This window comes from Phyllostomus discolor, chromosome 12 (genome assembly GCF_004126475.2).
Source record: "Phyllostomus discolor isolate MPI-MPIP mPhyDis1 chromosome 12, mPhyDis1.pri.v3, whole genome shotgun sequence".
NCBI classification, from domain to species: Eukaryota; Metazoa; Chordata; class Mammalia; order Chiroptera; family Phyllostomidae; genus Phyllostomus; species Phyllostomus discolor.
Window position 1 is genome coordinate 53,220,884 of NC_040914.2, and position 23,016 is coordinate 53,243,899.

The 23,016-nt window shown below is 57.6% G+C and overlaps 1 protein-coding gene across 2 annotated transcripts in view; it reads left to right on the forward strand.

Moving 5' to 3' along the window:
• The window catches only part of NUP93 (nucleoporin 93), a 104,484-nt gene that overhangs the window by 54,426 nt on the left and 27,042 nt on the right, over nucleotides 1-23,016 (forward strand). For both annotated transcript variants that reach the window (XM_028501717.2, XM_028501718.2), the window contains 12 exons: nucleotides 2,751-2,879; nucleotides 10,012-10,086; nucleotides 12,145-12,234; nucleotides 13,757-13,896; nucleotides 16,392-16,524; nucleotides 18,086-18,243; nucleotides 19,101-19,266; nucleotides 19,525-19,618; nucleotides 20,297-20,488; nucleotides 21,065-21,191; nucleotides 21,280-21,352; nucleotides 21,643-21,687. In XM_028501717.2, coding sequence (XP_028357518.1) covers nucleotides 2,751-2,879; nucleotides 10,012-10,086; nucleotides 12,145-12,234; nucleotides 13,757-13,896; nucleotides 16,392-16,524; nucleotides 18,086-18,243; nucleotides 19,101-19,266; nucleotides 19,525-19,618; nucleotides 20,297-20,488; nucleotides 21,065-21,191; nucleotides 21,280-21,352; nucleotides 21,643-21,687 — 1,422 coding nt within the window. The remainder of the gene's footprint in view (nucleotides 1-2,750; nucleotides 2,880-10,011; nucleotides 10,087-12,144; nucleotides 12,235-13,756; nucleotides 13,897-16,391; nucleotides 16,525-18,085; nucleotides 18,244-19,100; nucleotides 19,267-19,524; nucleotides 19,619-20,296; nucleotides 20,489-21,064; nucleotides 21,192-21,279; nucleotides 21,353-21,642; nucleotides 21,688-23,016) is intronic.

Sequence of the window (23,016 nt, forward strand, 5' to 3'; positions counted from 1 at the left end):
TCACGCTGATGGTGAATGGAGCCACAGAGCTGTTCATTCAGGTTATGGGGCTGCTTCTAAATGCGTAGCTGGCACACTCCTCAGATCTCGCTGAGGATTTGAGCCCAGAGAGCTGCCAGTTCTCAGAACACTTCCTGTGCTCAAGAGCGGGAGTTCTTGGCACAGAGGTGGGCAGCCTGGTGGACGGGCTGGTTAATCCCCACTTACTGCTGCCCTGGTCCTCACAGACGCCGGAAGTCTGCCCCCACCGAGCTCAGCAGCCAGGTCTCTCTGGATGGTATGTCATCTGTCTTCTCCAGTTGCCTTCACTGCTCTGCCATTCTCGTCCTTGAGAAGAGTTCCTGGGACACTGTACTGTCCTGGGTGGGTGCCACAGCTCCGTCAGTGCCCTGCTTGCTGTGGTGAGCTCGGACACCCTGCCCCACCTCCTTATGGCTGCGCACCCTGGTCCTCGCACCTCACAGCGCTCCTTTTGCCCATGCTGGGAAAGGCTCAGGCTGAGGCCGTTCGACCACTAAATGGGTTGAGTTTTAGAAGAAACTGTGGTTCACTTGTGTGCTATTTCTGGACACCTTCTAGGGTACCCCCACCCCCACGTTTCAGTCCTCACATACTTCTCTCTATTCAAACTATGTAGCAAGAGAAAATGATTTTTCTCTGGGTACCTTCTCAGTCCAGGCTCACAGATGGGGGATGCTCCGTTCTGCCTGATTCTCGGGACGAAGCTAGGTGAACCCTGTTTTTAGGGTTCCTGACTGTCATTTCTCCCTTTGTTTCAGGGTGCCCGTTAGAAAAGGACCAAAATCAGACTTGTAAGGCGTGGCACCCCTCTCCCTGACCATTTTCGTGTGTCTGCTGTCTCTCTTTTCCACGTTGTAAGAAATATCGGTCCTTAGTCAAACATCCCACTTGTAGGAAGAGTATATGTGATTTTTCTAACAGTTTCCAAAGCTCATGTATTATTATCAGCATAAATTATCTACATTGCCAAAAAGAAAGCAGGCATTACTAACACTCACCCCCTTGGTGCTGCCTGATTAGATACCAGTCTGATTGTAATCAGGCTGTGAATGAAGTGGCTTTCGGAAGAGTGGGATTGGGCCGATGGACACCCGCCCTGCCGACTGAAGAATAACAGGCCGAGAGTGGTCGCGACTCAGTGGGTCTCTGGCAGGTGCCTCAGTTTCCCCCGGAGAGGTTTCAGGTCGTCTTTCCTTCCTCGCCCCTCCCTTTCTGACTTGTCTCTTTCTTTCTCTTTCTCTCATTTTTTCCCCCTCTGAGTGCATGCCTTTGTTTTGGTAACAACCGCAGTGTCACCGGTAGACAGGGGTGAGGTTCACCAGCCATTTCAGAGGTGACTTGGAGTAGACAGGGAGGAAACCTGGCCACAGAAGCCTGGGTTTTTGGGGGTTGTTTTCTTTTTTACTGGTTTGCCCCCTCTTATGAAAATATCACTGTTTCTTTAAACAAAGACACCGGGAGAATCTTTTGTTTTTGTGTTTTCTTATCTCAGATGCTTATTAAATCTTAAGATACCATTGATTTTGTAATTCATCATTACATGCACCGCAGAGAAAGTAAACTGAGATGCTATCAGTTGTATTGTGCAGCCTAATGTCAGAGGTTTGAAAGACAGGGTGGGGGCGAAGGAGGTTTACAGGTGTAAGCACATGAAACGGTTTGTTCTTGTATTGTCGTTTATTAATTGTGTTATTTTCCGTACGGGCAGCTGTACACCTCCTTTCACCCCACCCCGCATTTGTCTCAGTAAGAACGTGCAAAGCTGTTCGGCATCACTAGTTGTCAGGGAGACACAAACCAAAGCCGTGAGCTGTCACCGAGTACCCGTTAGGGCAGCATAAAAGCCAGAACAGAGGAGTCAGTACTGAGGAGGACGTAGAGAAGTCAGAAACGTTGTGCACTGCTGATGAGATTGTGGAATCGTGCAGCCTCAATGGAAACAATCCCCCAAAAACTTAAACATAGATGTATCACGTGACCCAGCAGTTCCATTCTGGGTGTGCACCCTAAGGACCCAAAGCCGGAACCTGGAGAGACGGCTGTTCGCACGTGCTCGGGGCACCACGGTTCATAATGACCGAAATGTAGAAGCAGCCTGGGCGCCCGGGATGGGTACATGGGCAAGGGCAATGTGGCGGATGCATACAGGGGAATGCTGTTGTCGAGCCTGGAAAAGGAGGGGCGTCCGCATGCGCTGCGACATGGACGAGCCTTGACGATATCACGCTACGTGGAATAAGCCCCCCACAGGCAGACACAGACCGTGTGACTCCACTTCTGGGAGGCAGCCGAGCAGCCGGGGCCCTGGAGGAGGGGCATGGGGGCTGCCGGGGCTGGGGGGGGGAGGACTGGAGCATCATGGTGCAGTGGGGACGGAGCTTCAGCTTTGTGTGGTGGGAAGGGTCCTGGAGATGGCCGGGTGTGGTGACAGCTGCACGGCGCCGTGAGTGTGCTCAGTGCCCCCTGATCCGCACACTTGAGCATGCGATAATAGGTTGGGATGGTAGGTTTTGTTACGTGCATTTTACCGCAATTTTTAAACCTTTCTAACGTGTGAGCCTTAATGAAACAGGGTTTGTTGCGAACAGCTGTCAGTGAACTCTTCAAGGGTAATCCTTCCAGGTAATTGCTTTTCCTGAGCTTACAGAAGGGTGGGAGATCGGGGGGCTCACAGGACACCGTGTGCTTTGTTTTTCCGCTCCGGCCGCCGGCCCCTGCTCACCCGGCAGACCTTTGGCATGGCTGAGGAGTACCACCGCGAGTCCATGCTGGTGGAGTGGGAGCAGGTGAAACAGCGCATCCTGCACACGCTGCTGGCGTCGGGAGAAGATGCCCTTGACTTCACTCAAGAAAGCGAGGTGGGTCGAGTCCAAAAGGTAAACGCCGTTAATAAAAGGTGAGGTCGATGAACCCTTATCTGCCTGAGTGCCGGCCACCTCGGCACAGCCGATCACGTCTCCCCTGCAAACGCTGTCTTGCTGGGCCCCCACCGGCCTGGGTTGCCCCCAGCACGTCTGGCGGCGGCTGCTCAGCCTCCTTTGCTGAGCTGTCCTCTGGACGCTTGAGTGCCCCAGGGCTCAGCCTTCCACCTGCTGTTTCCCCCTCAACCACGGCCCACGCTGCAGCCCAGGCCCAGCCTCGCTGACCCGCTGGCCTTCGAGGCTCTGCCTGGACGTTGCAGGTGGCCCTGAGCTGCACACGTCCAGGACCGAGTCCAGGCGGCAGCTGCGCCCGTGCTGTGCTTCCTGGCGCCAGCCTTCTCTTCTCTTCAGGGCTTATCATCTTTATCCACGGCCGTTGCCCTTTTCCACTCGCTCAGATCCGACACCTCAGATTCGTTTCTGCCCTCTCCTCCTCCTCCCTCATCTCACGGACACTGGTCAGCACAGTTGAACCCTCCTCTCAAAACGCGCCCAGGACCCAGCTGTGTCTTAGCACCCCCGCTGCTAGCCCTCCAGCCTGCGCACCGTCGGGCTGTTGAACCAGCCGAGCCGGTTGTGTTAGTAATCTGTCCCACAGAGCACACCACTCCGAACCACAGCGGCTGAACACAGCGTCTGGCTTCGCTGGGTGGTTCTGGCCCAGGGTCTCTGGATGCTGCCATCAAGGCACTGGCCGAGGCCACACTGGTCTCCAGGCCCAGTTCAGCACAGACCCACTCCTGAGCTCACCCACTGGCTCCTTGGCACACCTCCTGTGCTCTCTGGCTCCTGGCTTGGGGGCGTCGTTTCCTGCCACGTGGGTCTCCCAGGCAGTTGTACTGCTCACAACCTGACTCGCTCCCGCCAGGGCAAGAGTGAGGGATCCGAGGGAGCGCTCGAGTCCCCGCAGCACGAACCCACAGTCTTTGCATAACTCAGTCCTGGGGGTCATATCCTGCCCCCTCTGTTCAGATCCAGGGTCGTTGAGTCCCTAAATCCAGTCCACACTCATGGGAGAGGGCTGTACACGGCTGCACTCCCAGGAGGTGGGGATTATGGAGACCGTCTTAGAGGTCGTCGACCCCCACGCTCCCTGCCTTGGTCCTGTACAACCTCTTTACACAACCGCCAGAGTAACACTGTCAGAACACAGGCTGGGTTGAGCCTCACTTGCAGTGAGAGCCAGAGTCTTCTCCATGGCCTGCAAGTCCCTACCTGACAGGTCTGGTCGCCCCTCCAGCTCCCTTCTGTCACTCTCCCCATTGCCCTCGCTGCTGCCGCCACCCCCAGAGCTCCTACAGGTCCCTCGAACAAACCTGCAGGCTTGCTTCTGCCTCGGGTCCTCTGTGTTCCCTGCCGCTTCTACCCAGGTCGCTCCCCCAGAGAACCACCCGGCGTCCCCCTTGAGCAGCTTTCCCCTCGAGTGCTCCCCAAGCGCCGTCCCCGTGCGCCCCGCCTGCTGAGGGCTGGCTCTCTGAAGTCCAAGCCAACCTTCCCTTCGGTGCTTCCTCTCTCCCTTGTCTTGCTCCGTTTTTCTTCTGGGCACCTCCTCCCATGTACTGTTGTATGTGTTTTATGTCTTCATGTCGCCTACTGTTTGTTTCTGTCATTAGAACACAGTGATTGATGGCAGTGCCAGGCCGAGGGTTTTCTCCTCTCAAAAACCTAATTTTAAAAGATGGCGGTGCATTCGTGCGATTCAAGAATTAAAGTAGCCCGTCCCTGAAAGCCTCTTCCCTCCCCCGCTCCACCTCCCCCAGGGGCAGTCACTGTTACTGCTTTCTTGTGCGTGTTTCCAGTGTGTCTCTTTTTTAAAGATTTTATTTATTTTTAGACAGTGGGGAAGGGAAGGAGAAAGGGAGAGAAACATCAGTGTGTGCGTGCCTCTCACATGCCCCCTACTGAGGACCTGGCCCGCAACCCAGGCATGCGCCCTGCCTGGGAATCGAACCAGCTACCCTTTGCCTCTCAGGCCAGTGCTCAATCCACTGAGCCACACCAGCCAGGACTCCAGTGTGTCTTAATGCAGATACAAGTATATGAGACAATACATTCTTATCCCCCCCTCCCTCTTACACAAAAGTTAGCTCACTGTACGCTCTGTTCTGTATCTCGGTTTTTGCGCTTAATGTATTCTGGAGACTTCCTGAGAGGGATTTCGAGCTGCACCTTGGGATCAGCAGGAAGAGTGTCTTGCTTGACTGGTGATGTCAGCCCTGTGCTGGGAAGCCGTGGCTACCCACACATTTCCTGCTCCGGTGCTGGGGAGAGCCCAGCCCTGGCCTCGGGTCCTGGCTCCGCCGCCGACTGGTTCTGAGACCGCGTCCAGGCTGTTTGACCCACAGACCTTCAGTGTCCTCACTGGGAAATGTGATTATTGGGAAGGCCAGTGATCGTGTAACGCGACTGACCCATAATGGCCATCCTTTACTATTTTTTTAAGCAATTTCAGATCATTTAGAGGTGCAGATTAACAATTACAATGTTATTAAAAATTTGTGGTGTTAGATGCTTCAAATACTTTTACCCATGCTTCCTGCTAAGTGTTTTTCCCAGAAGTCATTTCATGGCTAGCTAGCATTCTTTCCTCACGAGAGAGAGGACCACGGGGACTCGGACGGACGGACGTGCAGCGTGCTGGTGCGGCTGGGACTGCGGGCCTCTCGGCCACGGCACTGCCGACGTCTGGTGCAGGGTGGGCGGCGCGGCCATGTGTCGCACCTGCGGGATAACTTTGCCCGCCCCACGTCTACAGATTTACTTCCGATCTAAAAAACCAGTGTTTCTGTTGCGTTAGCCCCCGGACAGACAGGTGGGCAGCCAGTTGGTTGCCACAGGAGGTTGCTCCCTGGGGCCCGCACCACAGCCCCGACTCGGAGACGCCAGAGACTCGGGTCAGAGCCTCCGGGAGAGAAGGGCCGACGCACCAAACCCCCGGTCAGGCTGATGTTTCTCAGGTTCTCGGGCGCCTGGGCAGGTGATAGAACAGCTCTCGGTTTCATGGGCTTCGTTTTTTAAAACGGTGTTAGTGGGTTGTGGTCTGTATTGGGATTTGGAAGTAATTATAAGCTGCTAATGAGATGTTCCTTCTTGATTGTTCTCTTAAAAATAGACTAATCTACTTAGCAGACTCTTCTCCCCTGACCTCGCGTCCCCTCGGAAGGGGGCTGCCCGCCATTCTGCTGTTCGTTCCCTGCTGCGCCCCCAGCAGGGTGGGCGGCTTTGCCGCAGAAGCTGGCGTGTGGCGCGGCGGTGTTCTCCGGGGGTCTGCCACTTCCCGGGGGGTTGTGGTGCTGTTGCTGTCATTTGGAACTTCTCCCCTGATGCGTGATGTGCCCGGAAAAGCCCTGTTCTTAGTGCTCGACTCAGCGAGTGATGATCACAGATGGAACATGCCCAGGTGGAGAAGCAGAGCGTCACCAGCACCCGGGGAGCCCCCTCGTGTGCCTGTCCGGTCACTGCCCTCACCACCTCCCCCCGGGGAACCGCCGCCGCCGGGACTTCTGACATCGTGGGCTGGTCTTGCCTGCGCGTTAACCTGGTGTGGGGGGAGTCACACGGTGTGTGCTCTCGTTTCTGCCCAGCGGTCTGCGTGTCCTTACGTGCAGTTGCGGGCCATTGGTTCCCGTGGCTGAACGGTGTAACTGCAGTCCGTGTGTGCACTCTGGTGTTGACGCGCGTCTGGGTAGCTCCCACTTCGGGGCTTTTATAGGGAGCGCCGTGGTGACCGTTCTCGTGTGTTTCGTTCTCGTGTGTTTCGTTCTCGTGCGAGCGTGTCTGCTCCTCTGTCAGGTGCACCCGAGAGGGACTGGCTGGCTCGGGGCCTGCGTGTGTTGGGCTGGAGTAGCTCCTGCCGAGTCCTCTGCCAGGGGGCCAGGGGGCCAGGGGGCTGGGACTGATGGCCCTCCGACCGGCAGGGCGTGAGAATGCCATTGGCCCAAATTGTGGCCACCCTGGTGTGTCTTGTCTTTTTATATTCAGCCTTTCTGGTGGGTGCGTGGGGCTGTGTGTTTTTACCAGTTTTGTCCACGTAGCTTTCTTCAAAGTGATGGGAAGGAGATACTATCTCCATGTGGGCAGGAACCCGCGTAGTGTAAAGGCCGGGACAGGCTTTGCAGGCCTGCAGGCCCGGGCTCCCAGCGGGACTCCTTATCCTCAAGGCCTCTCTAGAAGGCCTGTGGGAAGGAGCGTGGGAGAGCCGGAAGCACCTCGCCCAGCGCGTCCCAGCAGTCTGCGGCGCTCCACGCTGCTGAGCTCATGTTCATCGTTTTCCAAAGGACCTGCCCCTTTTTAAGTGTCGGTCGTTGGGAATCTTATTCCCAGTTGGTGGTGGTTGGAGTTTGGAGTCGTTAGGAAGGAGACTTCCGCTCATCTTGAGCTGACCTGATGTTTGGAGGAAAATGTCCAAAGTAGGGTAATTCAATAGGAAGAGAGACTTAAGGGTGTGTTTTTGAAAGCTACACTGAACTAGGATACGGTGCTTCCTGAAACATCTCCCCCCAGCCTTCTGGTAATAGAAGAGCAGGGACACATTGCTAATACCCACTCCTGGAGGGTTTTAACTGATCCCCGCTCCTGGGGGGTCTTAACTGATCCCCGCTCCTAGGGGGTCTTAACTGATCCCCGCTCCTGGGGGGTCTTGACTGACCCCCGCTTCTGGGGGGTCTTAACTGATCCCCGCTCCTGGGGGATTTTAACTGATCCCCACTCCTGGGGGGTTTTAATTCGGGAAACGATGCTGCCGTGGTGTGAATTTGGGAAATTAATTTCCTTAGGATACCATTGAAGACAGAGGTATGATTTTTAAAGGAAGGTAGAAATTGGAAGATCGCTAATAACTTTTCAAGTTTTTGCTTCAAAGCAAGAAAGAGGCTCCTGGCCAAGAACCCGGGACGGAGCAGCATGCCTGCCCCCGGGGTCCCCTCGGCATCCACAGGCATGTTCTTACGCGTCTGTCCTCGTCGGCCAATTCCAGACGGACGCGCACCATTCGTTTTACGTGTTAGCGTCTCCTCCGCCCCGGCCCCCCCCCCCCCCCCCGTCTCCCCTCTGTCTCCCGTCGTGCAGGGGGCCCGGGGTCCCACGCTTTTCTCCCCGACCGGAAGGTGCCCTCCTTGGGAAAGGGTGTCCTCGTCCCTGGGTGCACTTCGCACGGACGCACTTAGTGGAAGTTCGGAGTTTCCCTGCCACTCTCCAGCCAGCCCCTCTTGCTCTGGAACTCGCTCTGAGTACGAGTGTTGGGACCCCGTCTGCTCTGAGGACGGTCTGTGGCTCTGCTCCCCGAGTCACTGTTTCTCCCCAGATCCCTGGACTCCTGGGTGAGCCCCTGGGCTCCTCTGGCCCTGCTCCCCGTCTTGCCTGCCTTTCTTGTCTCGGGGTCCCTGCTCCTGGCCCCTGGCCCCCGTGAGGTGGACCCCACAGGCCCTTGGAGATGGGATGTCTGGGCCACACGGCACAGCGGCGGCGAGGGCCGCGGGTCCCCCTGCGCAGGAGGAGCGCGCACGCACACCCCGTGTCGACGGCCGTGGGCCCTCCGTGTGCCGCGCAGAGGCGAGGCCAAGGGCGAGTGAAGGAGAGGCGCTCTTGAAAACAAGAGCATTAAGCAAAATTAATTTAAATGGAAATCGGAAGCCTGAAAACCAACTACTTTTTAAATGGATTGTTTTTAAAATTGGGTCTTTAGTACTGGAAAATACTTCTCCAGGCTGTTTGTGTGTGTCTAGCCGAAACAGCTGTGTCCTTGCGGAGACGTGTCCGTGCCGTCCCCTCCCGTCCCCTCCCGTGCCCCTCCCCGCTCCCCCAGCTAGGTCACTGGTGCTCACCGGCTGCCTGTTCTGCCCTTTAGAAAGTCTTGGGGACCGTCGGCGCTCGGTGGCCAGGTCTGTCCCTGAAGGGTGGCTGTGTTACAGCGCAGCCCCCACCGCGGTGTTACCGGGAGCACCCCGAAACGGCCCGTGGGGAGGGCGAGCTGCTGGGGCTCCCCCCCCCCCCGTTCACGCAAGGCCAGTGTGTTTGTGGCGGGAACAGGAGACGAGGCCTCGGCCGGCGCCAAGTCGGACGTGTTAGGTTTTGTTTCTGGGGCGTCCACACCCGTCCGCCGTTGTTCAGTTCAGGATTCCTGTCCACGTTCACGGGGGAGGTTTATTTTTTGTTTAAAAGGTGATCGCAGCGTTTACTGGCCAAGGGTCGGGCACTGTCCTGGGCCCTTTCTACCTAGTTCTCGCAGCCGTGTTGTCAGGACTGTTTTTCTTCCCGTTTGATCCCATCACAAACCTGTGGGATGCATCTCGTCGCTGCCCCGTTGCACAGCGGCAGGAGCTGAGGCCCAAAAGAAGCGCCGCGCTCAGTCAGGGTCACATGGCTAGTGAGTGGCGGAGCCAGGGTTCCCGACCGCTCCTGGCTCCCGCTTTCCGGTGGCCGTGCTTGGGGGGTCGCCCCGTGCCGCCCTGGCCAAGCCGTGTGGTGCCGCCTCTGGGTTCAGACCAGGGCTCCACTGGTTGCCATTGGAGTGGCCTTCTGTGTGCTCTGGTGTCTCCATCTGTAAAATGACATGGCATATGTTCATATCTCAGCATTGCGGAGTTGACACGTGGACAGTGAGGCAGGGCTTGGCATGCAGTAGGTGCTCAGTAAGTGTAGTTACCATTACTTTCACCTGGGGGTTTTCAGGAGTTCTCTGTCTCAGAGAGGAATGCCCTTCGGATATATATTGAACTCCACGTGCCAGACTGGAAGCTAGCAGGGGGTGGAGGTAGGAGGGAGAGATTTGGAATAGTCCTTGAGTGTCCTTGAGTGGATTGAGCGCCCACCTGTGAACCGTAGGTTGCCAGTTTGATTCCCAGTCAGGGCACATGCCTGGGTTGCAGGCCAGGTTCCCCAGTAGGGGGCGCTTGAGAGGCAACCACATATCGATGTTTCTCTCCCCCTCTTTCTCTCTCCCTTCCCCTCTCTCTAAAAATAAATAAATAAAGTCTTATTTTTTAAAAAAAGAAGCATGTGTCCATGTGATTCTTCGTTTACGCGACTGAGTGTTGTTCTTAACCGATCCCGAATGTGCGTTTGCCTACAGCCGAGCTACATCAGTGACGGGGGGCCCCCAGGCCGCAGCTCCCTGGACAGCACGGAGATGGCCTACGCCCGGCAGGTGAGCGCGCGCTCCGGGAGGGGAGCGTCCGGGAAGCCCGGCGGGGCCTTCTGGGGGGCAGGGGGGACCGAGACCTCACGCGGAAGTCAGACCCTGGCGGCCAGCCGGCTTTGCGTTCAGAGGACCGGTTAATGTTCTACCGCCCAGGCCCCGGGAGAGTTCCGCCACGTTCTCTAATAGGCCGACTCCGATTTGATTCGGGGCCATTGAAACCTGCCTCTGCACTGACTGAGGCGCCTCGTGTTGCACTTGGCAATGACCCAGGCGCAGTGAGGTCTTCTGTAACCGCACTGCTTAGCAAGTGGCATTCTCTGTTAACTGGAGTCCCCGGAAGGCTGATGGTATTATCAGAAATCCGTCTCCACCCCTTGTGGTTGAGAAATGTTCTAAATGGTTTTCTGCTTGGTCAGTGCCATGTGCTCCTAACCACCTCCTACTGCTGCCCTGGGTAAGCGCACTGCTTTGGGGACCGTGGTTCCGGCTGGGGACCGTGGCCCCGCAGGCGTACGGGTGTGGATCCACCTGCGCTGCAGTGAGCACAGGGACATTGGACGGAACAGGCCCTGAGGACAGGGCCACCTGGAGCGGACTTTCTGAACAAAGCGGGCTGACCCCCCGTGTGGTGTATTCCGGTTTGCCGCTTCCCCGCACCAAGAATCGGGATGGCAAAATGACCTTGTTTCTTGAATTGAGGGTGGCGGGCTTCCATCCCTCTTATGCCCCTTGTTAAAAAGAACTTTCTAGATGTTTTTTTAAAGTCTCGGTGTACCATTGCCACTTCTAACCAGGCACCCGTATCCATAGCATCCACTCCTCGCACACAGGTCCCCCTCCTTCCAGATCCCTTGGGCGTTACGGCTGCGCCCTCATTGCTTTTCCTGTGCCCCAGTACAAGGTCTCTCCCCCGACCCCCGACATCCACACCCTTTAAAGTTCAAGTTCACTTCCATGGCGTGGAGGACCCCTCCCATCACCGCGGCCACCACCAGAGGTCAGGCTTAGTAAATGAGCGGCCGAGGAGAGAGAGCACGTGTCTTCCGTGTCTGTGAACACGAAGCCATCATAAGGCTAATGTTTTCTAGCATGGAGGACACCCCATGTCACGTGGCTGCTTACACGGCTGTCCCCTCTGGTGGAAGCGAGTCTTTGCATAGACTCGTGTGTTGAACATTGTGCCTTGTGAAGGAAGGGGAGGCCCATAGTGAATGCTCACAGAGGGAATAAACACCACCTCACCGCCCAAAGCCCACCTTTATCTCATACGTGTGACGCCTCTGGAGGCTGCATGGCAGCACCCCCATGTAACACAGAGGGAGGTGGGGCTCAGGTGCCTGGTTTATCCAACATTACCGCCTGTTCAGTCCCAGGCAGAACAGGGACCTCAGGTGTAAAGACTAGAACTTACTAGTTTTTACCTCATCATTTTAGCTCTTTTAAAGTAAAAATCAAAGCAGTAGTGGTTTTCCTGTGCCTGAAACCTCACACAGCTCCTTTCTCTTAAGCACACTTACCGAGGAGAAGGGGCGCTCCGCCGCATGTGCAGCAGCAGCAGCTGTTCCGGCCCGCGGGGTGCCACCGCCTGGCCCTCCTTTACTCGGCTGCTGGCCCGGGCCCAGGTCCATCCCGACCTTCCGCTGAAAGGTCACCAGTCTTTGCCCCGGGTTCTTAGGTTCTTAGGAAACAGCCGTGGGCACCCTTCCATTGTCCGTCTCCCCTTTGGGTCCTTGCTCACTGGGACCGAGGGCAAGGACGGGGGGCGTGCTGGGCAGAGAGCACAGAAGGGCCCCCTGCCCCCCCCCCCCCCCCCCCCCGTTCCTCCGGGGTCCGGAAGGCTGGGGTCACCACGAGTGCTGGTTTGTCGGTGCCACTTCATGAGCGCAACCGCAGACCTGGGAAGCTGGCTGGAGGCCTCGCCTGCCCGGCCACACGGACAGGAAGAAGGGCAGGCCGGCTGAAGCTTGGCTGACCACTGGGCGAAGCCAGCTTCAGCGCTGCTTCCAGAGGTCTTGAAGAGCTGACACTAGAAATGTGCCGTTGACTTTGTGGTTTTGACTTCAGATTTATATCTACAACGAGAAGATTGTGAGCGGGCACCTGCAGCCCAACCTCGTGGACCTCTGCGCTTCGGCCACGGAGCTGGACGACAAGGTAGGGCCCGGGGCTGCCCAGGCGGGAGCGGGGTCCGGGCGGGAGCGGGGTCCTGTGCCCATGTGGGTTAGCAGTGTGTTGGCTCGGCAGGAAGGGGCTGAGGAGACACTCTGTTCCGTGGAATAAAACGTTAACTCTTCCTCGGAGTTTTATTGTAAGTGCTTTTGGGGCAGTTGTCCGATGGCGGTGCTGTGTGTGCCTTTGTGGCGCATCTTCAGAAGGCCTACCCAGGACCAGCTAGGGGCCATCAGGGTTCTTGAGCCGGTTTTGCCTTGAAGTGCCATCTGGCTTCGGCCCCTCCCTCACCGGTTTCCCTCCTTCGACAGACTAACTGGCCCTTTAAGGACAGCGCATGGTAACAGCGATGTCTTCACACCCGTGAGCCCCTTGAACTTGATTCTGGTGGGGCCTTCAGGAGCATGCTTCATGCTGCTGGCCCCGTTCCTCTCCGACTCCGTCTCCGTTCCCGTCTCTCCGTTCCCATCCCGGGACAGTCTTCTCCCCGCGGGGGGATGAGATGATAAGTGGACAGATGGGTTGGCACGTAGCCAGGAGGAAGGAGAGAGGGCGGCAGGGTATGATGGGAGCGGGCACTCATACACAGGTTTTTTCCCTCCAAAAGTGCATCCACCTTTATTATTTTGTTAGTAGTGAAATGTAAGGCAATACGACAGAGCTAAGGAGAAAGTAAGAATTCACCAACCATCTCACCAGCCAGAACCAGTTGCATTCGGGTAGACTTTCCACAGTTTTAATTTTTGAAAGGGACAATGAAAACAGGATTTTCTCTTTTCCTCTGGAAAAAGTGTAAACCTGCTTTGATCCAGTCAGTGCAATTCTTAACTTTAGAATGCTGCAGAGGTTCAGGGGACACCGTTTTAAGGAGGGCTTTACCGCCGGGAGGACCCCGGGGAGAGGGCGTCCCAGCGGTGTGGCAGTGACAAAGGAGGGACGCCCGTTCCCGTGCTGGGAGGCTGTCACCAGGGGCATCCTTTGAAGGCACCGAGCAGGAAGGAGAATGGGGGGCCGGGACACTCCCCAAGCAGGGTAAGAGCAGTGGCCCCTGGAGAGTCTCTGGGAGAGTAAACATATTATTTAGGTTAAACTCGTATTTTAAGCCTTAAAAAAACTGAGGTGACCTTGTAAGGACTGGAATGCAGCTACTTGAGTTCAGGCTCCCAGAGCGTCGGGCAATTGTAACTGCGTTGGCTCTCTCTCGAGGAATGCCCCACGGAGACGCGGTGTTCTTGTTACCTCACTCGGTCTTAACCACGTAGATGATCTGGAGCAGCCATCGATGTGAAAGCCGACTCGGGCTTGGGTCCTTGTTGGGAGGCGAGGCCTGGTGGGCGGGGGGGCAGAGGTGCATCCTCCGGGCGGGCGTAGCCGGGGGCCTCGGACCACGTCAACCTCTGTCCCTCCGCACCCTGCCCGCCCGTGGGGTCGGAGTGCCGCGAAGAGCCAGGTGGGCTGGGCTCTGCAGCTCCGCGGCACTGTCCCGTGTGGTCTCCTCTCTGTGCAGAACATCTCGGACATGTGGGCCATGGTGAAGCAGATGACCGACGTGCTGCTGGCGCCGGCGACGGACGCCCTGAAGAGCCGCAGCAGCGTGGAGGTGCGCATGGAGCTGGTCCGGCAGGCCCTGGGGTACCTGGAGCAGAGGTGAGGCGGCGACAGCACGGAGGCCCTCGCTCCTCACTCCTCACGTGTCAGGCGGTCCTGGAGCTCAGCGCCCTGCCGCTGGCACAGGCAGACGAGGCTGAGCAAGTCGCAGAGATGCCGCTCTGTGCTCGAGCGCCTCCCTGCGGGGCCTGGTTCTGCGGCGAGGTGGATCCTGGGAAGAAGTGGGGCGCCATCCGACTCCTCTCTTTCTCCTTCTCCTTCTCTGAGCTCGTCCCTCTGAACAGCAACGTCTCGACAATGAGGCCGTTTAAATCAAGACCCTGTTCCCTAACGTGGTTCAGCCTGTACTCCTCGGGCTCTTCTGTTTTTCTGTGGTGTTGTAATTCCCACGCCGGGCAGTCTTGCTGCCTCTGAACCTCGGGAAAGCCCCTCCCTCCTTGATGTTCCTGCTGGCTGTAGTCCAGCGGTGCCTGTGAGTCCGGGTCCTTCCCGGCTGCCCGAGCCCGTGATTTGGGCTGGGCTTCTCAGCCACCCCCTCACTGATTGGACCTGGTTGCTGCCGGGGTTGTGGCTGTGCCCTTGTGCCCTGACTGTTGTCCCCTTCGTTGGTAGGGCTGGTGCCATTGGTCCCTCCCCGTGGACACTCCTTCCAGCGCTGAGTCGGCCAGCGGGGGTTGCATGAGTGTGCAGCAGACCCCCTTTGTCTCAGAGACGGGGTGCTGAGCCCCTGTGCCGGCTCGGGAAGGATAGCCACGTTGAACACACTCGCTGAACTCGGCCCTCGGCCCCTGGGCCTGCGCAGCTGCCAGCGGCCTTGCGGCGTGGCCGCCCATTATCAACAAAGTAATACTTCACCCGGAACTCGCTAAACTTCCTGTGTGTAAGGAGGTGACCCCGACTTGGTGCAGCAGAGACTAGGTTTTTATACCAAATACTGGATTAATTATACAGTCGCTACGTGGGAGGGTCGCCATCAGACAGATTGAACTCACTAGCCTCCGCTCTTGTTAAGTAAAATTTGGAATTCCCTGTGGCACGGACACAAAAGAGCTTATATAGTATTTCATCTGGCTTTGGCTAACTTTTTGTAACATCGGTTTAGAGTGTATCGATCTTGAGCCATAAAGAAGCTAATGGTGTGGCAGTATTTATTTGCTACAGTTCAGCAAAATACGAGTCAGAACTTCCCACCATGCAGGATTGTTTCTAATGGGTACATAGATACGGCTGCCCACGGCTGCCCACGACTGCTTTTTGCTTAAACCCAATTCGGGATGTTGGTCTCGACTTCCCCAGTGGTACCAGGCTGCATTCCTTGGCTTTGTAGCTGGTAAGCCGTCCCGTTTTCAGAAATTATTCTTTTCATTTCTTTTTTAGAATTACCTTGCCCCATTAATTCCTTCAGCAGCACTTGGAGCTATTCGGGAATTTCCCGTCCAGTTACTGTAACCTTATTTTCTCTTTCACTGCAGTGCCATCGCTTCCTGCTGGCATCCTTTGTAAGGGTTCCTCGTTACTTTTTGATAAAAGGAATATTTTAGAGTAACTATGCTCATTTTTAAAGTATTTTTTGCTGATGCTGACCCACTGACCGTGGGGAGTGGGGGTGGACGAAATGGGCACAGGGGGGACCAAAGGCACAGACTTCCAGCTCCCAAGTTGGTCCGTCCTGGGACGGGGCGTGCGTGCGGTGCAAGCGCTGCTGGGGGAGCGGGTCCCCGAGGCTCTCGTCACGAGAGAAGAATCCTGTGACTGTGTGTGGTGGCGGGTGCTGGCTAGACCCGTGTGGTCATTCCACGGGGGCACAGATGCTGAGTCGTCAGACTGTGCCCCGAAGGTGGCGTCACACTGTGTGTCATTAGTACCTCTGTTAAAATAGAAATTTGAGGGTGGGCTGTATTTCCGATGCTAACAGTTACTAATGTGGAGTTTCTTGGTGTCGTAATGGCATTGAGGTTAGGTAGGAGAATGTCTTAGTTTTTAGGAGATACATGGTGAGGTATTTACAGATGAAACAGTCCCCACTTTCTGTATTTCTAATAACCTTTTAAATTCTTAAGAAAACAAGTGTGTATGTATATATGCGCGTGTGTACATGTGTGCATACATGTCTATACAGAATGAGAGAAGACATGCGTGCGAATGATAACAGTATGTGAACCTAGGTAAAGGGGATAGAGCATTCATGGGACTATTCTTTTAAATGTTTGTAGGTTGAAATTTTTCCAAAGAGCAAAGAGCCCACTAGAACATTAGGCTGTGAGCTGGAGCAGTTACTGTTCCGCACATTAGCCCTGATGCATCTGAGGTCCACAGTCATGCTCCTCCAGGGGTTCGTTGGAGCGCCTGCAGGGATGAGCTCTCTTTGTGGGGGGCGGGGGGGACCGCTGCCCGCTGAGCAGACACTGCGGCTGCTGCATCCAACGTGCACGGTCCCCGCTCCCGCCCTGCGGAGCCCGCCGTCCGGTGCCGTGGGTGTGGGCAGGGATATAGGTGTCTTACGTGTTTCCCTCCTTCGTCTCTTTCCTTTCCAGTTACAAGAATTACACCCTCGTGACGGTCTTTGGAAATCTGAACCAGGCCCAGCTGGGTGGGGTGCCTGGGACTTACCAGTTGGTTCGAAGTTTCCTGAACATTAAGCTTCCAGCTCCCTTGCCTGGACTTCAGGTATTGGCGGTTTTCTCCGTGTGGGCATTTATACCCCCAGCGTTTTCAGTTCAAGTGAGTTCAGGCGTAGGGACTGCTGGGCAGGACAGAGACCAGAGGGCCAAGGAGAGAAGCTGGGAGGCTTGGAGGCTGGTGGGGCGGGAGTCCCGCCGATGGTGGTGCTGCTCAGCTCAGTGGGGGCGGGGGCGGTGTTTCCCTGGGTCCTGAACCTGTTTCAAACAGAGAACCAACAGGACTTGTGGGAGAGTTGGGAGGTGGGTGTGAGAGGCAGAGTCTGGGGATGACTCCTGAGATTTTGGCTCTGACAGCGAGAAGAATGGAGTTCCTAGGACGTGGCCTTCCTTCTCGGGTCACCGCCCACTTGGGGGAATGACCTTACAGTCACTTACCCCACTGTGTGCAGCGTGCCGCCAAGAGCGGTGGGTACTAGGAGGCCGGCTTCCTGCAGGAGACCAGCTTCCTCCCACGTGTGCTGGAAAAGCAGGGGCTGACCCGAGCACTGGCTGCGTGCGTTGGGGGGCTTGGCAGGCTTGCAGCCAGCTGGTCGAGGCCTTGAGTGCCAGGCTAAGCACTTTGAGTGCAAACAGCTCAAAGGGTTTTCTTTTTTAAAGATTTTATTTATTTTCAGAGAGAGGAAGGGAAGGGGAAAGAGAGGGAGAGAAACATGGGTTGGTTGCCTCTTGTGCACCCCCAGCTGGGGACCTGGTCTGCAACCCAGGAGTGTGCCCTGACTGGGAATCAAACCGGCGACCTTTTAGTTTGCAGGCTGGTGCTCAGTCCACTGAGCCACACCAGCCTGGGGGTTTGAGTGAGAAAGTGACGTGGTCAGATCCGGCTTTTGGGAAGAGTCCTGCCAGGGTTGGGTGGAGGAACAGATAGGTGGTCTGCGGTTCACTTCTCTGGAGCTGCGCAAAAGCAGAGAGAAGAGTAGCTGCCATCCCTGCGGGGACCAGTGGCCAAGCCCGACTCGGGACAGATGAGCCCCCGCCCTGGGCCGGTGGGGACAGGGCTGCCGTCTCGGATCCCCAGCGCCTAGTGCGTGCCCGGGACAGAGCTGCGCAGTACATGGCGCTCAGATGAAAGTGCCGGTGTCCACTTGGCTGATCGGTGGTAATTAGCACTTTGTAAACCCCAGATTGATGGTGATGGTCTCTCATGGTCAGCAAAGGTCTTCAGCCCTCACCTTTGGGGGGTTGTAGGAGTGCGTGTCTCAGTGGTCACGGAAGAACATGTCACCTGATTACTGCAGGCTCCTGGGTTCTGTGGAGAAGCCACTGGTTGGCCCTGCAGCGGGCGGGGTGCTCAGCGATGGGAGGGAAAACCCCAGAGCCGGACTGCCAGTCGCCGGGTCCCTCAGACAGACACTTACTGCTCCCGTGCCTCGGTTTTCTCGTGTGTAAAACAGGCAGGAGGCGGCCCCCCACCTTTACAGCCCGCACCTTTTCGGGTCGTGGTGAGTGCTGAGTGAGCACAGGAGATGGCTTCGCCGAGGGTCAGTGTATCAGAAACCTGTCGGGGGGCTTCTGTTCGTGTGTTTACTCGGGCGTCCTTCCTCTTCCAGGACGGAGAGGTGGAAGGCCACCCTGTGTGGGCGTTAATCTACTACTGCATGCGCTGCGGAGACCTGCTCGCCGCGTCCCAGGTGGTCAACCTGGCCCAGCACCAGCTGGGGGAGTTTAAAACCTGGTTCCAGGAGTACATGAGCAGCAAGGACAGGAGGTACAGTGACCGAGGCGGCGCCTCCAGAAGCGTCGCGCTCTTTTCCCCGTAACGTGGCTCAAAATAGGTTTCTACTTGGGAGAAAACGAAGGTTAGGAAGTGAGTAGAAGTCTCCTGAGAATCACAGTTGGAAACCGTAGGAGGAGAGCCCCATTCTGACCCCACGTGTTGGGGGAGCCGTCTGTTCCGGCGCGGGAGAGGCTGCGATGGGAGCGTGACCCGACTGGTTCCGCAATCCCCAGGCCCGCGCGGGTGCCCATCAGACGGCGCTGCCCTGTGCTGCCCTTCCCTTGTTGGCACGTGGGGCTTTCCGGTCAGCCCGACGCGCCAGCCCGCAGCTCGCAGCTCAGAGGCTGGGGTTAAGGGTTAGCTGGGCTGTACACACGTTACCCAGAAGAAATGCTGGCGGGGGCCAGCCACACGTGTGAAAAGCAGGCGGGATGATTTGCTCGGTAATGTTAGGGATGCCGATGGTGTGACCTTGAGTCGTGTGCCCTTGTCTGGTTCGCATCGGGGTAAAGCAGGGCTAATGTCCTTGAGTTTGCCCCACAGGGAGACCCCGTGGCAGGCGTTTATTTGGGGCGTGCTCCCGCAGGGATAAGGAGTGGGGTGCCCAGAGGGAGGCCAAGACAGACCCACCCTGTAGGCCGCTGCTCGAGGAAGCTGTCAGGCAGAACGGGTGCCAGTGGTGGCTGTCGGACTAAAGCGGGGTACCGACGGGGTGCGGGCAGCACGGGGTCTGTCACCCTCGGAGGAGGAAGGCTTTCTGACTCCGGGACCTCACGGGGACCAAGTGCTTTCAGGTGCCCCGAGGATCTGTGGTGAGCCTAATGTCTGTCTGTCCCCTTGCTCCTCAGACTGTCCCCAGCGACGGAGAACAAGCTCCGGCTGCATTACCGCAGGGCCCTCCGGAACAACACGGACCCCTACAAGCGGGCCGTGTACTGCGTCATCGGCAGGTGCGACGTCACCGACAACCAGAGCGAAGTGGCCGACAAAACCGAGGACTACCTGTGGCTGAAGGCAGGCGCTGTGTTCTCGCCCGTGCGGGGCCTCGGTCCCCGCCCTCTGCTCGAGTTCTGCCCCCAGATCTTACCTGCTGCGTTTGCGGGGTCAGGGAGGCCCCCGGGCTCGTGGGTGTCCTGTGTCCTGGCCCCGCTGTTGACCCTGTAACCCCAGCCCGTGGGCCCGGCCATCCGCTCGGCTGCTGAGCGGCCACAGCTGCTCGCCCGGCTCAGGACAGGCTCGGTGCCAACGCACGTGTTTCTCTTGCGGGTGCAGCTGAACCAAGTGTGTTTCGACGACGACAGCACCAGCTCCCCACAAGACAGGCTCACTCTCTCGCAGTTCCAGAAGCAGTTGTTGGAAGACTATGGTGAGATGCCCTGAACCCGACCGCCTTCCCTCGTTCGCCTGAGGTCACTGCTCACCTTTCCCCGGGAAAACCCTCCGCCCCTGAACGCTGTCCCCGCTTCAGAACCCTGTGGATCTTCAAAACGCAGCACGGCACGGCTTCCAGTCTGGGTCGAGGCCACGTGGCCGGAAGCAGTGTGTGAGACTTAGGGTCACACACAGGAAGCCGTTTCCCTTCAGCTGCTCTGGTCGACATTTGCGCGGGGAGGGACAGTGAGAGACCTGTCTGCTGCTTCCCCGAACGTCGCACGCAGACTCTCTGGGCACAGATGAGGGAGAAATAGCCCCTGACCCGTATTGTTTAAGAATTCTGGGAAGAAAAGATCCCAACGCCTCAGCAGTTGTGGAATTCAGGTGTCCGCAGATCTCAGTGTACGGGAGCATCTGAAACCTCCGTTCCTCTCCTTGTGGAGTCACTTGATCCACATAAAGGAGATCGGTAGCCCCTTCGTATTCCGTTTTGAGGCCCTGAACTCCGTTTCTCTCCCACCTGATGCAAGCAGTTTGGGCTTTACAATCGGACCCTCCTTGCCGTCGTGTCGTGAGGTCTAGAGAGGGTCACGGAGCCGGGCGGGGTTTGGGGGGCCGCTCTCCATGTCCAGGCCGGCTCCCTCTGAGCGCGCCCCGCCTCCTCCCCCAGGCGAGTCCCACTTCACGGTGAACCAGCAGCCCTTCCTGTACTTCCAAGTGCTGTTCCTGACGGCGCAGTTCGAGGCGGCCATCGCCTTCCTTTTCCGCACGGAGCGGCTGCGCTGCCACGCCGTCCACGTGGCCCTGGTGCTCTTCGAGCTGAAGCTGCTCCTGAAGTCCTCCGGGCAGAGCGCTCAGCTCCGTGAGTACGGGGGGGTGGCAGTGGCGCCAGCACAGCGCACCCCCCATCGGGCAGCAGCGTGCACGTCCCCGCGGCCACAAGGAAGAGGGCCGGCGGCACCCCCAGGGTGACAGTGCCTTGCGAGGGCGTGTCGTGTGGCCAGGCGGTTGGGTTGCCTGGAGGAGGCTGCAGGAGAAGCGTCCTGGCGTCACAAGCCTGGTGCCCACACGGGCGATGACGGGGGTCCCACCCGTCACCTCATGGGCAGGTCCGCGTGGGGTGGGGGCAGCTTCCTTGACAGCTAGCGCGGCAGTCACCCAGCGCACAGCCCAGGACGGTCCCTTGTCTCCGTCTTCCCGTCCGAGGACCAGCGTGCAGGTCATTTGCTGCAGAGGGCCGCTGTCCCTGCTCTGTGCTCGGAGGGAAGCTGAGGACAGGGTGGTGAAGGGGCTGCCAGAGCAGCCCGACACTGGCCAGGCTGCAGGGCAGCTGCCGCTGGGTCTCTGGACCCAGCCCCCGCAGCTCCTGGCCGCCTGGGCCAGCAGGGCTGCGTGGTGGTGACCTGCTCTGTCCCCCCCACCCCCACCCCCCGTGCAGTCAGCCACGAGCCCGGCGACCCGCCCTGCATGCGGCGGCTGAACTTCGTGCGGCTGCTCATGCTCTACACCCGCAAGTTCGAGTCCACGGACCCGAGGGAGGCCCTGCAGTACTTCTACTTCCTCAGGTAGAGCTCCCTCTCCACCCTTCACCTCAGCTGGCTTTGACCTCGGGTCCACCCCAGAAACCGCGTGGTCTTTGTGCCCTTCCTGCAGGGACGAGAAAGACAGCCAGGGAGAGAACATGTTTTTGCGCTGCGTGAGCGAGCTCGTGATAGAAAGTCGAGAGGTGTGTGGGTTTCCTGGTCTCCCCCCACCCCGCCCCGCCCCACCCCACCCCACCCGTGAGCATCAGTGTGCACCGACCCTCTCGGCCGGTGGGACACTGCAGGGTCCCCGCAGTGCGGTCGGGGTGGCTGTAACCCAGGGGAGGTTTCTGACCACGACTCACTGTTTCCTGGTTAATGTAAGGCTTCCCTCACCTCCCCTGCTTTCTTCCCCTTTGGCCCCCAAAGAACTGTGGGTGTGTGTGTGTGTGTCTTGTGCAGGAAATTGAGGGGACTTCTTTTGTCTTCGCAGTTCGACATGATTCTTGGGAAACTGGAGAGCGACGGAAGCAGGAAGGTGGGTCGGACACGCCCCGGGCACGTGTTCGTTTGCAGCTGGGATCTCATTGTTAGAGACCTGTGCAGAGCACAGTTAGGTTTTAGAACTCAAGGTGCTAAAGATGCAAATGTGAAGGGAGTTGCTTGGTTTCAAAAACAAAGAATGAATTACGGGCCCCGCGTGATGACCTTGCTCTTACACACATTTCTGTTTCTCCTTAAAATGTGTGAATTGGTGATTAGGCAGCTTTTTTATTCAAAGTAGTCTGTTCGGTGTCATTTTTGAGCCAGGAAAGCCACGTGTCCGTCATTCTCGGCCCAGGAAATGTGCAGGAGGAGAAACTGATTACTGCCCCTCGTCCCCCAGACGGGGCAGGTGGAGAAGCGCTGGGCCTGTCTTGGAAGGCAGTCTCAGGGGGCTCGGGACTTCGCCCCGACCCCTGGGGTGCAGCTGCCTCCGTGGGCCTCCAAGGCCGCCTGAGACCCACTAGCAACCTGCCCCACTCGAGCGCACTCCTCGTGCCCCCGTTTTCTTCCGGTGTCCGAATGGCGGTGCGGACACAGGAGGGCCCAGTGGCCTCGGTGTGAGCTCACACTGTCCATCCTACAAGTGAGGCCGGTGGCCGTGCCGTTGAGACGGTGGCCACGTCTGTTGAGCGGTGACCGTCGCCAGGCACGGTGCCAGATGCGTGGCAGGTATCTTTTATCTGACTGCCGCGAGAACTCAGGAAGCTGGAATCCTTACTGTCTATGTCTTCTAAGGGAGGAAGTGGAGATGAGAGAAGTTAATTATTTTCCTTGAGCTCACACAGCTAGGAAGAAGGGGAGCTGGAATTCGAACCCAGTCCTTCTTGACCCCAGAGCTCCTCCTGCCCTTCGCTGGTCTGTGCTGCCCCCAGGGTGGCGGCTGCAGGTCCCCAATTGGGTCCCGTGCCGACGGAGGGTCAGAGCGGCCAGGCAGGCGTCACGCGAGCCTCCCCAGCCCTTCTGTGGTGCCCGGGGCCCCCTCATGCTCTCCTGGCCATTCGGTTGCCGTTGAGTGATGGCAATTTAAAAAAAAAATATCCTGACACCACTTGGCATGTATATTTTGAGCACCGAGTTTCTCTTGCCATCTGTCTTAGAAAGCAAATCCACAATCTCTCCGGCATTTTTTTCCGAGTTTTTTGATGTTCCCCCCCGGTGCCCGCTCATCAGCAAAGTTGAAGTCATTGATTTCCCCCGCACTCTGGGTCGCTCTGGAAAGGCAGAGAACGTGGCGTCTCACTGCTGACCCCTCGGTGCCACCACCTCCCTCTCCGATGTGGTTTCCTCGGCCCCCTTCGCTCGTTGGATAAGCCCTTACGTT